The sequence below is a fragment of the Rhizopus microsporus genome, assembly GCF_002708625.1.
Source record: "Rhizopus microsporus ATCC 52813 unplaced genomic scaffold scaffold_2, whole genome shotgun sequence".
NCBI classification, from domain to species: Eukaryota; Fungi; Mucoromycota; class Mucoromycetes; order Mucorales; family Rhizopodaceae; genus Rhizopus; species Rhizopus microsporus.
Genome location: NW_019671917.1, coordinates 341,266 through 358,076, shown reverse-complemented (window position 1 = coordinate 358,076; position 16,811 = coordinate 341,266). Strand labels below are relative to the sequence as shown.

Here is a 16,811-nt window from a genome sequence, read left to right as displayed (position 1 = left end):
GCAGCTCTTGTAATTAAATGTTGTTTACAATTTCTTTCCTAAGCCTCCATAACATCCAATCCTGCATAGGATGTGGATTGCTTTGTCAACGTGGCATAAATGCTTCGAAAAACATATTCAAGACTGTGGATGCAATAAATCACATACATTTCGTCGTGATACAAATCGCCGTATTGAGCACGGTTCTCTTCGTGGAGTTCGGATACTTACTGCTAGTAGGCTTGGTACTAGAGCTCAATCTTTATTTTTCTTGCAAATGATATAGTTAATAAGCTATTAAGCATTCATAGACAATATAATAAAGATTTATAATGTTTATTAATCCAGAATTAATTTGGTATACCTATTATTTACTATTATTTTGTAGCTAAAGTTTTATTCTGTACGTGCTGGAAAGGCAGATTCATATTCTAGTGTGTTATTGACTAGTGCTTCTGCGGAATAAGTAAAGCGCAAATTAGATGATATAGAACTTGATGACGACGTAGCTTCAGAGATTGTTTCAATTGATTCGTTTTTTGTAGTATCTGGGTACACAACCACATAGCTGGCTATATGATTATCAGAAAGCATTGTATCCCGTTGGTCTGTGGCTTGGGTGATAAAAGCTTGCTGCTGGCAAGTTTTGTAATATGAAGATGTTGTTATGTTAACTGAATATTCTACTTGCTGGAGCATCTGATTCATATCAAACAATAAGAATCCATTATAAACCCGGATGATATCATTCAATTTCATAAGGGTTCTATATTGCTAATATTAGCGTTAGTGAATGTACTAATAAGCATACCTCTACCATATAATATAACTTACCAGTAAAATTAGGAGCTGTTTTTCCATAAGATTGATATCCGTTAGACAAAAATATCTAGCATATCTAGCCCAAGATAAATTCTTTGGGCATACATCGTTCAAGGTTTTTGAAGCCAAAATTAAGCTTGCCAAAAACACCCTATATGGGCTACAAGGCCTTCCTCTTGCTGTTGAAGGTAGCATTTTAGATGTGTTATCCAAGAGCACCAAAGTTCCAAGCAGAGTGCCGGGAGTCGTCTTAGCTCGCTTCACAACCAGATCAACAAAGTCTGGTAAGCTTGGTAATTCATCATATATTTTGTAAAACTTAGATTTTTCAGCGGCATTGTCATCATCCAGTGCCACTTGACATTGTGGGATTGCCGACAATGCTTGATTTGCAACATAAAATAGTAAACCCTTAGTGATTGGTTGCCTATTCATGTCCTCTATCCCTTTCAACAAGACTGCATCCGTGTCACTTGTCATCCTTTCTTTCACTTAGCCTGTTATTAGTATTGTATTGGATACAGAATAAAACAGTTTGTGTTTTGCAAAACACAGAGTATTTTAAGTGGTTTTATCAACTGAGACAGAGTAAATCTTCCTAGTTTACTTTATTGTTTGTCTCAATCATGAATGGGTATCATATCGGTGTATTGCTTTAACGTTGCGCATTTTTTGTTATAATGTCATTAAGTCGATGATCTTCATCCAAGCTTAGTGCATATTTGAACATTTTCGATTTCTTTTCGCCCATCTAAGCCCACAAGCGTTGCATAAGCTAGATTATGATGAATGCATGAGTTTAATTACTTTGAATGACAATCGCTTCTTACGTTTTAGGGCCGTCTGGTCCTTTTCTCCATTCCGGTGATGTAGTTGTTCCACAATCATTACAAACGTATTTCCTAAGCTGCTTTCGCTTGCTCTTTTTAAAACGAGATTAGACTATTAAAAAAGGAATAAGCGTTTGTGTAAATCACCTTTTTTATAGGTATATCGCCTTCATCATCAACCGATAATGGCTGTAGAGAAACAGTTGTCTGATTTTGTATTTGACTACCAGCTGGAGTAGTTGAGATAGTTGATCCCGGGCTCTTTTTTATTGGATATGCGCCACGGGGATTTTCCCACTCTTCTTGGCTACTAATTGGCGGCTCTCTAGGCATATTTGATGAACTCCCTGCAGAAATAGCTAGTTTAGAATAAGCAATGGGTGATAATGGAGAGGGAGATGTCTTTAAGGAATAGTCATTTTTCACATTATTCATTTTGTTATCTTCTAATAAAGTGTTCTTTTCTTCGTCACTCCAAAAGAATGCTGGCAATTGAGTATCGCGCTCTTCATTCACAATTTGTTTAGACAGTGATGATAATTGACGTACGCGATGTTTTAGTCGATCATTTTCCATTTTTAGCTCGAGCATACTATCAAACAGGTGACCGTTCCTGGACAGGTATGGTTTTGACATTGCGCAAAATACTTGAGGTGAATCGAATAATATTCCTTTCTTTAGATGACCGATTGTTTCGAGCAATAGGTAGCATGTGTCCTTTTTTATAAACCTATAATACATTTTAACTTTTGATCTTGTTTGAAAAGCTATTACAAAGTATTTTTCGAATATATCAATGTCATTTGCATGTATAAAATTGTTCAAGGGTTTTCCAACAAGTTCTTGTGGCATATATCCAGTCAAGTATAAACATGATTTAGAGCAGTATAAGATTATACCAGAAGGAGAAAGAACGTAAAAGAATCCAACGAGGCCACAAAGGATTTGCTCTGTCCAATTGTCTGATACTTGCTCAATAGATTCTATCTGATCGTTTTCTAATTGACTATGCGAGTCGTCAGATACTGATTTACTGGCGACTCGTGTACGTACTCCATAGGTATTATTATTGACAGGCGGGCTTGTCCCTTCGCTTTTATTTTCCCGGGATGAGTGTTATCTGATCAATACTATCTTTTACTAACGAAAAGAAAAGTATACGCGATAATAATAATACGTTGAAAATTAGTCTCTTAGATATAGGCCAATTTTTAAGTTGAATCAATTGTACTGTTTACTTATACAGTTTAAAATCAATTCTTTCCCTCAAGTCTGTTAATACAATTTGTATTATTTATATTATATTTAATCTCACTTTCTCTTCTTAGCGTGATGATTTGTCAATACAGAGATGTACGTGCCAGCTGAGCCGGTACTCACTTAGAGAGAAAAGAATGTATAAAAGTTTTAGGATGCCTGATATTTTATACTAATATTCTATATTTTGATTTTTAAATTCATTCAACAAAATGATTGGATCCGACTATTCGGCTCCAAATGACCAACCAGGAACAAACTATGCAAAAACATGCAGTGCAGCTGCCTATGTTTGCTAAAGATAAAATAGAACGCTTTGACAGCAGAGGGCTCATATGGACGCGTTTGTGCTAGAGTGTGATATAATGATTAAATGGCCCTCAAAGTTACGAGCCTGATTATGCGTTCCTGTTCTTTTAAAGGCTTATTAAGCTGTCAATGACCATAGCAGACTAGAGTGCGTTTAGCTGAGCTCTTCATTAATTAAACTTGTTGCTTTCTTGTTTTCATCCAATTGAAACCGAGTTGAGTTTTAAAATATACTTTAGTTATTGTAGGTAATACTGTCTGATGCAACGATACTTTCGCTGATACAATGGATAATAGTACTCTATATTTCCTGAAATCATATTCACTCATGGGGTTCCTAAGTAGACAGATATCTACTGCTGTCCACAGCAGGAAAGTAGCGTTTACTCCAATTTCGTTCGGAGTTTACTTGTGCTTTATCTAAGCAGATGATATGATCCAGAAAGAAAAGCAACGTCAAGTTAAAAAGCTTGGTGGTGTTCTTATAATTCACGTAATTAAGAGTATTGTATGTAGGCTGGTATTGATAAATACACTTTATTCAGAAATTATTTGCACACTGATAAAAAAAAAATGATAATTTCAGACAGCATCTAATAATAAAAGAGAGCCCACCAGAAGCAAAAGAAATGAGATATAAAAGAAATAATAAGTTAATCAGTTATTACATTGATATTAAATACTTACATTATAAAGAAGGGGGTTATAAGAGAAAAGCAGAGATAATAAAGGCGAATGTACATATAAAGAGATTATTAATATCTTACTCGAAGTGTATTCTGGTTTGGGCTGGTGATAACCAGCCGGGAAAGAGCAAGAAAAGAAAGAGAGAGCGACCAAAGGAGCGAAAGGGGATAAAGGAGTGTATGGGGTCAAGGTTTGGTAAGAGCCAAACTATTCCCAGCCAACACCGGGTTAGTTTCAATGGGCAATCTATAATACTATGTATCAGTTTCTTGTAAGAATATAACATACCTTAGGGCTAGCTGAGGAATAGCTGGTCTTACTTTTTGGTCCAAAGAAGAAAAAGAAAAAGAAGTCAAGATCAGGCTATTTATATGAAATCTCTAGTAACTCTTCATTTTGTTATAAAGTGTTGACTACATTTATATTGTGTATATCTCAAAGATATCAAGCTCATTTTATGTATTATTACATTTTATCTTTCAAAATAATGAAGAAGACATAGAAAATTAACTAAAGTATAGCTGTTGCTATGAAAAAAATGTATATAAAACTGCATAAGTCTGTATAGTTTTATACACAAGAACGATAAAGTTCAGCAATTGTTACTCTTATACACTATGTAGAATAGCTTAAATACGTACATTAATTTCTTAAAATTCATCTGCCTACTGTCATTACTATCTTCACGCGTAAGGAAATGACTGATATGAACCACGACCATAGACAGCACTGCCTTCCTGTAGGATCTTTAAAATGTAAAAAACAAGTTTTTTCCTATTCCCTAATTGATATAATTTACTTTGCTCGCTACTGAAAGCAGCAGTGGTCAAATGTGAGTTGTACAGTAAGTAATTTCAAACATTGTCGTATCTAAATGTATGTTCTGATTCCAGCGTTGTTATAAGGTAATAGAGATGCATGAAATTAGATGCTAGACCACACACTTCAATAAGGGCAATATTTTGTCTTTTTGGTTAAATATCATTTTTATGAAAAGAACACAGAGAACAGTATGTCATGTGAACTCTTTTTTATTGCACAAGAGTTGACTTATTCTAGTCTTTTACTTGCCCTAAAGCTTTAGAAATAAAAGAAAACCAGTCTAAATTGCTTCATTTGAACTTTTTGGGCTTTGTCCTGAAATACCTTAATAACAACTCACTCTCCTGCATGAACGCCCTACATTTGAACCTGTGGTCGCTTTGTAGGATTGTCTGTATCTTATTTATATCAACTGTTAATGTTTATAGAATACATACTGTAAATAAAAACGCATAGTGTGCTTCATCTTTCTATAAATATAACAAATTTATCAGTTACCATTTCGTTTATTAAATAAAACATATTCCCTTAAATCCTTTGCTCTTTTACACTTTTATTGTGTCCTTTAGTCAACCGATCGATTGAATGAAAATCGCAGATACCGTGGAAACATCCAAAGACTGTGAAAAAAATAAACTTAATGTCATAGAATTTTATCACAAGATACTCTGGGATAGTCAGCAATTGGAACCACTTCCCTCAAAGCATGGTCGCAGAGTAGGCTTTTCGACTAATCCACCTATTATTCATGAATACGAATCAGAGTGTAGCGGAGATTTAGCATTTGGTTACTATTCTTCTTCTCACATAACTGAAGTGTATTGCAAAGAAGGTATTCAGCACAAGATGACCATGTCACAAGAATCAGATACACAAAATGACAATAACCAAAGAAAAAAAAGGCTTAGATCGAAATTTGGTTCAGTATCCAATATGCAGTCTGATAGCCAGCCACAAGGTTTTTCAATGGACCCAATGAACCCAGATGTATCCAATAGTCTTGACATATTCTCCAGTGACCTATTCAAGGATCTGCAGGTACCAGAAACCTTACTCAATGTATGCTTTGAAGACAGTATTTGTGAGCATAAAAACAATGGCTGTGTTGAAATGTCGGGCTATCCTCATTCAGATAATGCACATACGGACAAAAGAAACAGAGATAGCGAAAAAAAGGAATATGTAGAGAGAGCTTATACTGATGCTGAACAAAAGAGAATAATAGGGAATAATTATGGTAGTAAAGCATCTTGTGTCCCTCTAGCTTTTCAGCGAGTTATGCGCAAACTAAGTCTATTCAGATCTTTGTTTCAAAAGAAAAAGCCCTGTAGGCCTTTTCTTGAAAGAAAACCGTTATAATACGGTATTGATTTCTTTTTTCTGTTTATATAAATATGTGTCTTTTGTATACAATAAAATGTCGCTACAGGGGCATAGAGCAAATATTGACGATAATAAAACCTTATTTAACCTACAAAGGTATAACCAATCTGGATTGTTCTTAACTACATGTTTATACTAGCCTGTTCTCTGTTTTCTTCATTGGCTTCTTGTTCATAGAGTGCAGCTGAGAGTCTCCAAAAGAATCTGCTTAATTGATCTCTATTAAACTCAATATCGAACCGGAGAAAGTCTGGTAAATGAGAAAATATAGAAGTATTTCGTTGTCTTTCGAGCATAGGAGAATATAATACTTGTTTATCTTCCTGACTGGGAATGAATAGCGAAAAGTCTAATGCTACATGAGAGTATGTCAATAGTGTTTTTTTTTACGCATATAATTTACTTACATCCATTGGGTCCACTAAGATTATAGACATACTGAACACCGTCCTGTTTTGTCCTTGTTTCTTTAACAGTCAACCCGGTAAGTTCTTTTAGGATTTTGTTTTCCTGTTTAAACTTTTTTTCCTTTTCAACTATTTCAACTTGTTGCTTTTGTAATCTTTTTACTAGTTGTAATTTTTAATGGTTGTTATAAGAATGTTAAAGAATACGTTACATTTTGACTTGAGTTCAGATATCTCTTTAGAATCTGATTTGACTGGTGTATCTGAATCTTCTTCTACAAGTTTACCTATTATTTCTTCCAGTTTCTGCATTTTTTCATTCAATAGATCAGAGCCTATAGAAACATGATGTTATTCAAGTTATTGTGTACCTGTTCTGTATAGACTTACTTTTATTTATTTCTTGAATAATTTGCTCCTTCTTCATGGCTGCTTCTTCTTGTTCATCTAATTGTTTAAGTTGTGATAATTCCTCAACATTTTCCATGAGCGTTGCAAGTCTTGACCGTAGCTATGTTTTTATTTAGTCCTTGATTTACAAAAAATATACATTTTGTCTTACGATTCCATTTTGTTCTCTTAATCTATTGTTCTCTTCTTCTATTGATCCTCGAGTAGGTATATGATCAAAGTATCTATTATCAGCTGTTGTTATGGGTTGTGAATAAAAGTTGTTCCCTGGTGGATTTGTTTCTCTCATATGTCTGTAAGGAAATGACGATGACAGAGGTTGACTATAACTGTTGTAAGCTAGATCATCGTTATATAGTTCTTGTTTGACTCGCTTTGTTACATCTCCTGTAAGAAACGCATCTTGTGGTGCTCTCTTTTTGTCAGTTCTTGCTAAATTAAGATGTGCTAACTTTGATTTTGTTTTGTCATATCGATTATGATCACTGAATGGATTCATGTTGTCGTAGGGAAATAGAAACGCCAAAATTCGCGTGTGAGCGGCGCATTAAAAAAAAAAAAAGAGAAAAATCAGACACGAGAACTTTTTTTATTTATTATTTATTTCTTCTTCACATAACAAAATGACAATTAGACATGAAGAATACCAATATTTGGACCTTATAAAGTACATCATGGAACAGGGAGAGCACCGTAAGGACCGAACAGGTACAGGAACATTGGCTGTTTTTGCTCCTCCTCAGCTTCGATTCTCTTTAAAAGATGATATATTTCCCCTCCTGACAACAAAGCGTGTATTCTTCAGGGGAGTCTTGGAAGAACTGCTTTGGTTCATAAAAGGAGATACAAACTCAAAGCATCTAAGTGAAAGAAATATCAAAATTTGGGATGGCAACGGTTCTCGCGAATATCTCGACAAGTTAGGTCTTACTCACCGTCGTGAAGGTGACCTTGGACCAGTTTACGGATTTCAATGGAGACACTTTGGCGCCAAGTACGTTGACTGTGACACTGATTATACAGGACAAGGCGTTGATCAATTACAACAAGTGATTGATACTATAAAAAACAATCCCACTGATCGCAGAATCATTCTATCAGCATGGAACCCTGCAGATATTCCTATCATGGCTTTACCACCTTGTCATGCCTTTTGTCAGTTTTATGTATCTAACCCACCTCAGGATGGCGGGCGTGCCAAGTTATCCTGTGTGCTCTATCAACGTTCTTGCGATATGGGACTGGGTGTTCCTTTCAATATTGCTTCTTATGCACTTTTGACACGCATGATTGCACATGTAACAGATCTTGAACCTGGTGAATTCATACATACAATGGGCGATACACATGTTTATGTGGATCATCTTGACGCACTCAAGCAACAAGTTCAACGTGAACCCAAGCCTTTCCCTACTTTAAAAATCAACCGTAAAGTAGATACTATCGATGATTTCAAGTTTGAAGATTTTGTATTAGAGAACTACAGTCCTCACAGTAAAATAGAAATGAAAATGTCTGTCTAATAAATACACAATTTGAAGCCGAGTCTTGGTTATTATTATGCTTTGCGGCAACGCTAATATTTCGCTTTCTCGGCAGTTAACTGACATTTATAAATATAAAATCCTTATGGATGGTATCGGGAAAAATATTGAAATAATGCGCTTTATATAAAGATGTATCAATGAGCTCATATTCAGTTCGTAGTCATAGTATTCACCCTTAGAGTACTGATGCTGGCTATTGTTTATATATTGTCGTCTTCCTATGATCGCTTGTGGCCAGTAAATAGATAGTTAAACTGGCTGAAAGGAATGAGCTTGATGGTTTTCATATCCATATATTAATACTTTATCAAGTTAATGTTGAATGACACTAAGTCAAGGGATGATATGATTTCGAAACAGTGATAAAGAACCAAAAGGCATAAATTTTATAGAGTAGGTTTATTAAGAACTGATGTGTAATAACGGGATCAAATTACTAAAGTATTTTTACTTCCATTAAGTTAAAACTATCTGCTAAAGATTTTTATCTAGTGTTCGCAATTCAAAGTTTTGCCATAAGCTTATTGAAGCGACTAAAGAAAAGTAACATCAAAAGAATGCTCCTAGATAAATAGTTATACGTACCTTCTGTTTCGATTAAGAACGTCAGTAACCTTCTCGACGATACCGTACTTCTTTCCCTTACAAGTTGCTTGGCACCATTCTATAACTTTTTCAGCCGAGTTAAGCTCAAGTGTAAGCAGAGCATCTAAAATTTCCCTTTCAGTAGGTAACGTGTAGTTGACAGGGCGTTTAAAGTAGTCTTTTCTGCTACTAGGAACAAATATAATCGGAGCGAAGCAATGGAATATTCTTGACCTTATATCTTCTTCCAGGTCGACATCCTCTAATCTACTTGGAGTCCACTCCATTTTTTGTTTTGTAACCAATTTGGCTTTTATACCATTTTTGAAATCGGGTAAATACTACCAAAAGGTCACATGAATACACTGTTAATCAACAGTCTTAAAAAAAAAACACTTACAGGTGTTATATGCCAGATTCGATATTCCATTTCCAAGCACTCCAACAGAGACATGTTTTTACCCCTTCTGTATGATTCTAGAGTTATTTTGAGACAGGTTGGAGAATGAGATAGAATGGTGTTCATAGTGTCAAGTGCAAATTTTGATCCATCTCTTCGAAGCGCATCGACAATTTCCTCAACAGTACCGTAGCGAAACCATCTAAGAATATGATTTTACAATCTCTTTCTTGCTTGGTAACAAATAAACTTACTCGTTTATCTTTTCTAAACGCTGGCCATGCATCATATAACTGGACGGCTTATGGTTTGGGCCGACAGCATATTCTTCAATGACATCATTAATCAAATCTAATGTTGGCTCTGTTATCTGAGTAAGGCGCTCCTCTAATGCCTTTAACGAGGAGGAAGGCACAAAGTGAGTAGCAAAGCCAGCCAAACTGTAAAAAGTGTAAGTTCTAGTTTCCTTTTACTATGATGCAAATACTGTACTAAACATCTTCTCCTTTTAATACTCTGCCCGTGAGTGCTAAATAGGTACCCAAGTTTGCATCCAAGCGAGACATGTAATAGCTACTGCCCATATCACAAAAGGTGCCAATTGTCGCCTCAGGCATTGCAACACATGTGTTTTCGGTAGCAATTCTAAACTGTGAAAAAGCGCCAATTCCGCTACCAGCGCCGCCTAGTATAGAATGAATGTAAATAAACATCAAAGTGAGTGTGTTCATACTGAGAAATTACATGTCATTCCATCCATTAGCGTTACTATAGGTGTATCCATAGTAGCTACCAAATGAAGGAGCGTGTAAATTTGCGAGAAGCTTTGAAGGTTAGCCTTTGCCGTATGTGGGTCCGGAGCATCAACAAAAGCCTCAGAACAGTCTAAAGTGCATTAAACAGTAATTAACATTACATTTGGCATCAAGTACCAATTCTTACGTTTCAAATCACCGCCAGTGCAAAATGCTCTACCAGCACCTTTCAAGATAACCAGGTTAACTTCATTGGAGGTCTCACATGTCTTTTAAGAATGATCAAGTTACCGTTAGTTTGATAGATCAAACAGTTGTAAAACTTTACCTTCAAGTATCCTAATAATCGCATAAGAAGGGAGGTGGTTACTGAGTTAAGCTGTGATGGTCTGTTAAGGGTGATAACACGAGAGCAGTTGACTCTTTGCATAAAGACCTCTGGCGTCTATTGTGAAGGGAAGATTAATAATCACTATCTGACTATAATCAGCACTTAATTACGGTAGGATTGTATTGATAGTATTGCTAAGAAAGTAAAGCATAGTTAGCATATTTCTTGCTGTCTGAAAACAAAAAGATACAAGATCCTTACTACGTGGGTAGGGTTTACCATTTTCTTCAAATTTGTTTTGCTAAAGAACAACAAACGAAATAGGTGCTTGATGAAGGCTCTTTATATACAAGTACCAAATGTCCGTATTCTTTTACCCAGCATTTGAAAGTTGTCCAGCATGATTCGTGCATTTATGAATGATTAGCTTAATTGTTACTTTGCTTCTATTTTATGGCGAGTAAGGTTGCCCCTTATCTTTACTCTTTCCCGAAGTTGCCGACAACACGCGAAATGAGCAATTCTCTACCCAACCTCCAGAAATATCTACTTATCCCTCGTTTCTTTTTTTTCAGTTGCTTAAACAGACCATAAACATAAATGACTATTTGAATAACAAATTATTAAAGGACTCTTTTGTATGCTGTGATTTTTATTATGCAATTTCTCTGTTATTATTAGAAGGAAGTTTGTAGCAAAAGTTATTAATAGGATTAACCCCAAACGTCAAAAGGTGTCTCTAGTTTATCCCCGTCACTGGAATATACTCGGCATTCATTCAACGCGCTATATTCCTCAAAGGATGTGTATCCTATAGACATTATTCATGAAGATAAAACACACAAGAAAAGGTTATATAAAAGTGCTAAAGAGTTCTTGCAAATTTTTTTTTACATAATAGCTCTCTAGTTCACTTATTTCACCAGAAATTCAATAATAAGGAGCTAATGTTGGAAAAAATGGGGAGAAACCTTCATATGAGCTGTGATTCTCAGTAGCGTCATATAAAGATACTATAACCAAAAATGTATCGATCATCCAAGCTCCATGGTTTTGTTTCTAACTTTTTTTTTGGATTTTACAAAACAAGCTTATTTAGTTGCAAGTAGGCAGCAGGATAGACGTACAATGCGACCTATGGGCTGTAAGAGTGTATATCAAAAAGGGTAACTGTATTTTTACCAAGGTTAATGTCCCCAAAAACAAAGGTTGAGCCGATGTATTGTTCTCCTTGTTTTGTGTCAAGTGAACAAAGATAAAAAGTAGGCGACTGAGTCTGTCCTGAAGACATATGCTGATAATCAAAAAGTATGAGGGTTATACAACAGACATCCGCTAATACAGTTTGAATAAGCTTCTTTTTATTGTTACTCTAGTCATGTACTTGAGGCAGTCTGTTCCTTTGTCATTCTTTGAACGTTCGTCTCTATTATTAGTATTGCTTAGGGATAAGAGCAATTTTTATTCAAAAAGCTTTATTGTACAAAAGAATCAATCAGTTAAAGTCAACAAGGGGAGTATTGTAGTGTTTTATTCTATCTAATCAGTTGACATATTTATAGCATGCCGTCTACATTTCATATCTATTAAGGACATCCTCGACCTTTTCACGGACACCGTATTTATCTTTACGATCTTCTTCAAACCAGGCTACGGTATCTCTAACGGTTGATAAGTTGTGTTTTGAACGTACTTCAAATATTTCCTTTTCAGAAGGTAAAGCGTATTTCTCATAGGGCAAACGATAACAATCTTGCGTATTCATAAAGTTCAGTCTTCTTGCAACATTAGCATGGAAAAATCTCACACGAATGTCTTCATCAAGATCAAGGTCTTCTAATTTACTGGGATTCCATTTAGGTGCTTGCTTATGTATGATGTGAGATGTGACTCCTTCCACAAAGTCATGGGCAAACTAGGGTTTAGAAATGTTTGCTCGGTTAACAGTACAGGATAGTACATTAATTTGCTTACCGGCACTGTCTGCCACAGGACATGCTCCATTTGAAGACATTCTTTTAAAGATAAGTGTGCACCTTTGCGAATGTGCTCTAGGGTTACTTTTACACCAGTAGGCGAACGCTTACGAATCGTGTGAATTGCCTCATGAGCAAATCGAGAGCCATCCTTGTTTAAGGCATCAAGAATCTCTTCGGCATGCTCATATTGAAAGCATCTACAGAAATGTATAAGAAGAATTTTATGGCGTAATAGTGTCATATGCATACCTATCGATGGTCTTTCGTACTTGACCATGAAGCGTATAAACGGAGGGTTTATGACCCTTTTTTACAGCAAACTTTTCAATAGTTTCATGAACTTTATTATAATCTATGCAGTCAGTAGTAGCTAGTTCGTATTCTAAAGCCTCCAAATTAGCAGAAGGTACAAAGTGTGTTGCAACGCCAGCAAATCTAAATGCAACTCTTTTTTTTAGTTTGGCTGTATCTGAATAAAATATATGCTTACAGAGCATCCTCAGCTTTCAGGATTCTACTTGTCATTCCCATAAAAGGACCGATATGCCCGTCCAAGCGAGACAAGAAGAAGCTTGCGCCTACATCACAAAATAATCCTATAGCAGTCTCAGGCATAGCGAATTGTGTATTCTCAGTAGCAATTCTGAAAGGAGCAAAGGCAGATAGCAAACCAGCTCCAGCGCCCACTATAGTTAAAATAAAGCAGTAAAATCAGAAATCACTTGGTACAAGGTATAAGATACCTACTTGTAATTCCATCCATGACAGCAATATAAGGCTTCTTCATTGTTGATATAAAGTGAATCATTTCATACTCTGAGTCAACTTGAAAAGCCAATTCTTCATGCTTATTTGGATCCTTTATTTTAAGAGCTACATCTGTATGCATCATTGTGAGTCGAGGTGGTGTTTTTACTTAATGAATGTACCTTTGACGTCACCGCCTGCACAAAGCGCTCTTCCTACGCCTTTCATAAAAATTACTTTGGCGTGCGGATCGGATAGTTCCCACGCCTATCGAACAAAAGATTAACCCTCTTATTTGATTATTTTTTGCAACCCTACTTTCAAATGTGGATAGATGATATTGACCATTTCTAAATCGATCGCATTCAATTTGCGAGGACGATTTAGAATAAGATGTCGAGCCGATGCATCTCTTTTGACCAAAACACTTGGCTATACGCATTTATGAATTCAATAAAATACGATACATTGATCTGTAATGAATATACCTCTATGCCCTGTGTATGTAATAGCTAGGGTATAGATGGTAACTATGTGTTTTATAACCTAATCTATAATTTCTTACTCTCTGCTTTATGGAAGAGGTCACGGAAGTGACTTTGGCAAAGTTTGTTCTAATCATGAACTGTCAGTTAATAAAAGAAAAAAAGAAAAGAGGCAATGTATATCAGAAAGAGCAGTAAAATGACTAATGCGAATTCTTGGTACTTCTTTGTTCAGATGTTCGGTAAATCAATTAACCAACTCAGCCCTCGTCTATTTGCTCTTGAAATACACTATTTCCAGAAAGAGATGTCGCGCTGACTTGTCGCTTTTTCGTATAAATTATATAAAGACTACAAAAATGCGACTTTACTTTCTGAAAAGACTGTAGATACAGTATTTCTACTTTAAATTCAGACAATGTTAGCTTTTTTCTGATAAATCAAAATTAACTTTCAAATGAATAGATTACCTTTTTTGGATAAAATTAAATGGGCATTCAGACAATAGACATTGATATTTTAGACGTTTGATCTGTACAATAATTTTATCTTTCAGTAAGGATACCTTGTTTACGATAGCTAATCTTTGGCAGTCCAATTCTACCTTTTTTTTGCTGTTTGTCTTGGATTCTGCTGTAATAGCGCTAATAATATGAATGAGAAATTCCAGTCTATAATGGGAGGGGTTTTTCCTAGTACTATTGTCAATTCGGATGGGTTCTCTCTACGACTTCTTCAACGAAAGAAGAACGCGTGATGCAGGAACTGTCACATTTTCCTATATAGAATAAATATCAAATAAAATTGGTAAATTTAAATCTCTTTCTTCGACAACGTGTTCAAGAATTTCATTCTCGAAAAGTAACTATCAGTTCTCAACAAAAGAAAGCTTGAAGAAGGAAACGTAGATAATCCGTTTAAAGGTAAACGATAGTAATCAATTCAAATAAGTCTATATTACTTATAGCGTAATTTTTGTATAGATATGATATGCGAGGATTGTCAAGAGAAAGGACACGCGAATAAAAAGTATTACAAATGTAAATTTTATAAAGAAGCTTCAGTTGATGATGGTATTTCGCTTGCGTCTTTCATATTGAAATATTTACTATGCTAATGATATTTCTATTGTTAGTTGGAACATTTAGTGGAACAAAAAGAAAGCAAAGCTCCAGCCTCAAGCAAGCTAAACAGCAAGCCAAGCGACAAAGAGAGGGCACAAACTCAACAGTAATTTGCAAAAGTTGTCAACAAAGTAAGTGGTCACAGTATGTCACGTTCCCGTTTATGTCCAAACCACAATCTCGCAAAGAATGAAGTGCTTGCAAGAAACCTTGGTTTTCCGTATATAGCTTTCACTAGAAAACTTTTGTTGGACTCTATTGACAAAAGTGATTACAAAGAGATACTCAAAAACAAGATTATTGTCAGCTCAAGAGATATCCACAATATTGTATCCAGGACGGGCTGTTGACTAATAGCTACTGTTTGTTAAATCCCATGATTCCATACCTTACGCTATTTACACACAACAATATTGGCACTCAGTGTGCCAACTGATCAATGGAAAGAAAATAACGAATAGCGCCAGTACACCGTCAAATCTCATATCATACTGGGATGCTTTCAAAGACACAAATCCAAATGCTGTGTATCAGTAAAAATTGATAAAGGGGGGCCAGCCAATGTCTCACCGAAGCTTGCAAAGAGCTGGAGACGTGCTACAACAACCATATTGTTGAGAATTTTGAACAACAATTGTTGTATTTTTTAAACACGAATTGCAGAATTTACTCATGGTAAATTGCCACATCTTGTATTTTTTTTTAAAAAAATGGAAAATTAGAATTCATACTTTTCTCACATGTAGAACGTACATCCGAGTGACATTTCTGACATTTCGGCTAAATATTACTATCAGTTCGTTTGTGGCGGGGAATCGCATTGGCCAAGTTGTGCGACAAGACTGCAGGAACAACAAAAAGCATTAATTACGGATCTTTGTCAGCCACTCAACGTATTGCTCCCAAACAAAGTTACTTTACAAACTCTCAGTCGCCAACCAGAAAAACACATGCGTGTTCTTTGTCAAATCTTATCCGAATACGAGGTTGGACATCGAAACCACAAACCCTATGATGTGCGCCGACTCCCATTGCTATGACTATTTGGAGTATTTCCGAAGCCATCCTTGCATTTCAGATCAATCACCATTAGCTCAAACGCGTTGGCACCATTTGTATCTTGATCAAGATCAGAAGGGTATGATAATCAGCTCTCATTCTTTGAAAGTGTGATAGATTTTGTTGCCTTGAGATATAAAAGGTATTATAAATCGTCGTCAAAAAATGTTGACATCTTATCAGGAAACCATTAATCTTTTATTTTTATTTTAGCGAAGGCCTTGAACCGTGCGGAAACAACCACGTCATGTTTGGCAACGTAATTAGATCGAACGGCTTCTCTGTTGACTGTCTATTTTACAAAAAATCAACCAAGCGTGCAACAATGAATGAAGTAGATCTTGAGCTCAAACTACATGACTTCGATATTGACGAAGTACAAAACAGTGACAGGCCGCTTTTATTGATCCTAGGAGAAAGACTGTTTTCACAGCGGCAGAGGGTGTAAGCATAAAAGCTCATAGTCTACTGCGATGTACCACCCATGAATATTATCACATGACCGGATCTACCAGATACCAGACTGATCAGAGACGACGGAAAAAAGAAAACCAGATTGAATCAATTGAAAGTGAGATGCCATCCCATAAGACAACTTTCTACCAATCATATACTGTTTATGTTTAGCATATCCTCAGTTATTTGAATACGTTATTCAATTTTTATGGCAGCGACACTGCAAAATCTCAATTTTTTCTGTAACAAGTTCGACAGAGAGCGGCTGAGAAAATGGTTAATATTCTTCTTACTGGGGGCGCAAAGTATAACAAAAGACGAAGAAAAAAGAAGAAAAAGAACAAGCAAAAGAAGAAAGCTGCCCCCAAGGCTACAACCAATGTGTCGACAAAGTAAGCAACTAGTCTTTTTTTTGCTGATGATATAAACTTTTTTT

The 16,811-nt window shown here is 35.7% G+C and overlaps 9 protein-coding genes across 9 annotated transcripts; 4 read left to right on the top strand and 5 right to left on the bottom strand.

Moving 5' to 3' along the window:
- Positions 1-321: 321 nt before the first annotated feature.
- On the bottom strand, positions 322-1,281 carry RHIMIDRAFT_310658 (uncharacterized protein; the record flags this gene model as incomplete). Its single annotated transcript, XM_023614679.1, has 2 exons — positions 322-753; positions 814-1,281. The coding sequence occupies 2 exons, from the start codon at positions 1,279-1,281 to the stop codon at positions 376-378; spliced, it is 846 nt and encodes a 281-aa protein (XP_023469710.1). The 3' UTR covers positions 322-375.
- RHIMIDRAFT_264785 (GATA-domain-containing protein) lies at positions 1,255-2,761 on the bottom strand. Its single transcript, XM_023611777.1, has 4 exons — positions 2,685-2,761; positions 1,779-2,637; positions 1,632-1,723; positions 1,255-1,576 (listed from the first exon to the last, which is right to left on the bottom strand). Exons 1-4 carry the CDS (start codon positions 2,687-2,689, stop codon positions 1,513-1,515), a joined length of 1,020 nt encoding a protein of 339 aa, XP_023469709.1. The 5' UTR covers positions 2,690-2,761; the 3' UTR covers positions 1,255-1,512.
- Positions 2,762-5,291: 2,530 nt separating this feature from the next.
- Positions 5,292-6,065, top strand: RHIMIDRAFT_233603 (uncharacterized protein; the record flags this gene model as incomplete). The annotated part of the gene is made up of 1 exon (XM_023607994.1): positions 5,292-6,065. The coding sequence occupies one exon, from the start codon at positions 5,292-5,294 to the stop codon at positions 6,063-6,065; it is 774 nt and encodes a 257-aa protein (XP_023469708.1).
- Positions 6,066-6,100: 35 nt separating this feature from the next.
- On the bottom strand, positions 6,101-7,017 carry RHIMIDRAFT_55762 (uncharacterized protein). The gene is made up of 4 exons (XM_023615406.1): positions 6,887-7,017; positions 6,709-6,831; positions 6,497-6,658; positions 6,101-6,444 (listed from the first exon to the last, which is right to left on the bottom strand). The coding sequence occupies exons 1-4, from the start codon at positions 6,981-6,983 to the stop codon at positions 6,212-6,214; spliced, it is 615 nt and encodes a 204-aa protein (XP_023469707.1). The 5' UTR covers positions 6,984-7,017; the 3' UTR covers positions 6,101-6,211.
- Positions 7,018-7,487: 470 nt separating this feature from the next.
- RHIMIDRAFT_55753 (thymidylate synthase) lies at positions 7,488-8,478 on the top strand. The gene has a single exon (XM_023615405.1). The coding sequence runs from the start codon at positions 7,531-7,533 to the stop codon at positions 8,428-8,430; it is 900 nt and encodes a 299-aa protein (XP_023469706.1). The 5' UTR covers positions 7,488-7,530; the 3' UTR covers positions 8,431-8,478.
- A 373-nt stretch (positions 8,479-8,851) lies between these two features.
- RHIMIDRAFT_264777 (ClpP/crotonase) lies at positions 8,852-10,822 on the bottom strand. The gene is made up of 10 exons (XM_023611776.1): positions 10,787-10,822; positions 10,696-10,719; positions 10,523-10,639; positions 10,382-10,463; positions 10,184-10,324; positions 9,932-10,124; positions 9,694-9,879; positions 9,440-9,641; positions 9,040-9,380; positions 8,852-8,987 (listed from the first exon to the last, which is right to left on the bottom strand). Exons 1-10 carry the CDS (start codon positions 10,805-10,807, stop codon positions 8,957-8,959), a joined length of 1,338 nt encoding a protein of 445 aa, XP_023469705.1. The 5' UTR covers positions 10,808-10,822; the 3' UTR covers positions 8,852-8,956.
- A 1,195-nt stretch (positions 10,823-12,017) lies between these two features.
- Positions 12,018-13,918, bottom strand: RHIMIDRAFT_264765 (ClpP/crotonase). Its single transcript, XM_023611775.1, has 9 exons — positions 13,817-13,918; positions 13,740-13,763; positions 13,570-13,683; positions 13,434-13,518; positions 13,252-13,383; positions 12,995-13,190; positions 12,754-12,939; positions 12,500-12,701; positions 12,018-12,440 (listed from the first exon to the last, which is right to left on the bottom strand). Exons 1-9 carry the CDS (start codon positions 13,871-13,873, stop codon positions 12,096-12,098), a joined length of 1,341 nt encoding a protein of 446 aa, XP_023469704.1. The 5' UTR covers positions 13,874-13,918; the 3' UTR covers positions 12,018-12,095.
- Positions 13,919-14,357: 439 nt separating this feature from the next.
- Positions 14,358-15,556, top strand: RHIMIDRAFT_264747 (uncharacterized protein). The gene is made up of 5 exons (XM_023611774.1): positions 14,358-14,659; positions 14,720-15,008; positions 15,049-15,189; positions 15,218-15,387; positions 15,410-15,556. Exons 2-5 carry the CDS (start codon positions 14,847-14,849, stop codon positions 15,537-15,539), a joined length of 603 nt encoding a protein of 200 aa, XP_023469703.1. The 5' UTR covers positions 14,358-14,659; positions 14,720-14,846; the 3' UTR covers positions 15,540-15,556.
- A 626-nt stretch (positions 15,557-16,182) lies between these two features.
- RHIMIDRAFT_264745 (uncharacterized protein) lies at positions 16,183-16,761 on the top strand. The gene is made up of 3 exons (XM_023611773.1): positions 16,183-16,305; positions 16,353-16,546; positions 16,669-16,761. Exons 1-2 carry the CDS (start codon positions 16,245-16,247, stop codon positions 16,544-16,546), a joined length of 255 nt encoding a protein of 84 aa, XP_023469702.1. The 5' UTR covers positions 16,183-16,244; the 3' UTR covers positions 16,669-16,761.
- Positions 16,762-16,811: the final 50 nt, after the last annotated feature.

Bases quoted from the DNA above. Each gene is read 5' to 3' on its own strand.
- RHIMIDRAFT_264745 (XM_023611773.1), top strand. From the start codon at position 16,245: ATGAATGAAGTAGATCTTGAGCTCAAACTACATGACTTCGATATTGAC. The intron at 16,306-16,352 runs GTGACAGGCCGC...CTGTTTTCACAG, and splicing joins TATTGACGAAGTACAAAACA to CGGCAGAGGGTGTAAGCATA.
- RHIMIDRAFT_55753 (XM_023615405.1), top strand. From the start codon at position 7,531: ATGACAATTAGACATGAAGAATACCAATATTTGGACCTTATAAAGTAC.
- RHIMIDRAFT_264785 (XM_023611777.1), bottom strand. The intron at 1,724-1,778 runs GTGATTTACACA...CGTTTTAAAAAG, and splicing joins GCGATATACCTATAAAAAAG to AGCAAGCGAAAGCAGCTTAG. The intron at 1,577-1,631 runs GTAAGAAGCGAT...ATCATAATCTAG, and splicing joins GGACCAGACGGCCCTAAAAC to CTTATGCAACGCTTGTGGGC.
- RHIMIDRAFT_55762 (XM_023615406.1), bottom strand. From the start codon at position 6,983: ATGGAAAATGTTGAGGAATTATCACAACTTAAACAATTAGATGAACAA. The intron at 6,832-6,886 runs GTAAGTCTATAC...ATGTTTCTATAG, and splicing joins TATTCAAGAAATAAATAAAA to GCTCTGATCTATTGAATGAA. The intron at 6,445-6,496 runs GTAAGTAAATTA...ACTCTCATGTAG, and splicing joins TCTTAGTGGACCCAATGGAT to CATTAGACTTTTCGCTATTC.
- RHIMIDRAFT_264765 (XM_023611775.1), bottom strand. From the start codon at position 13,873: ATGATTAGAACAAACTTTGCCAAAGTCACTTCCGTGACCTCTTCCATA. The intron at 13,191-13,251 runs GTAGGTATCTTA...TTTTAACTATAG, and splicing joins TGTCATGGATGGAATTACAA to TGGGCGCTGGAGCTGGTTTG. The intron at 12,940-12,994 runs GTAAGCATATAT...AGTTGCATTTAG, and splicing joins CTGAAAGCTGAGGATGCTCT to ATTTGCTGGCGTTGCAACAC.
- RHIMIDRAFT_264747 (XM_023611774.1), top strand. From the start codon at position 14,847: ATGCTAATGATATTTCTATTGTTAGTTGGAACATTTAGTGGAACAAAA. The intron at 15,009-15,048 runs GTCACGTTCCCG...AATCTCGCAAAG, and splicing joins AAAGTAAGTGGTCACAGTAT to AATGAAGTGCTTGCAAGAAA. The intron at 15,190-15,217 runs GTATCCAGGACG...GTTGACTAATAG, and splicing joins CAAGAGATATCCACAATATT to CTACTGTTTGTTAAATCCCA.
- RHIMIDRAFT_264777 (XM_023611776.1), bottom strand. From the start codon at position 10,807: ATGGTAAACCCTACCCACGTA. The intron at 9,880-9,931 runs GTACAGTATTTG...CACTTTTTACAG, and splicing joins TTAAAAGGAGAAGATGTTTA to TTTGGCTGGCTTTGCTACTC. The intron at 8,988-9,039 runs GTACGTATAACT...ACTTTTCTTTAG, and splicing joins GTTCTTAATCGAAACAGAAG to TCGCTTCAATAAGCTTATGG.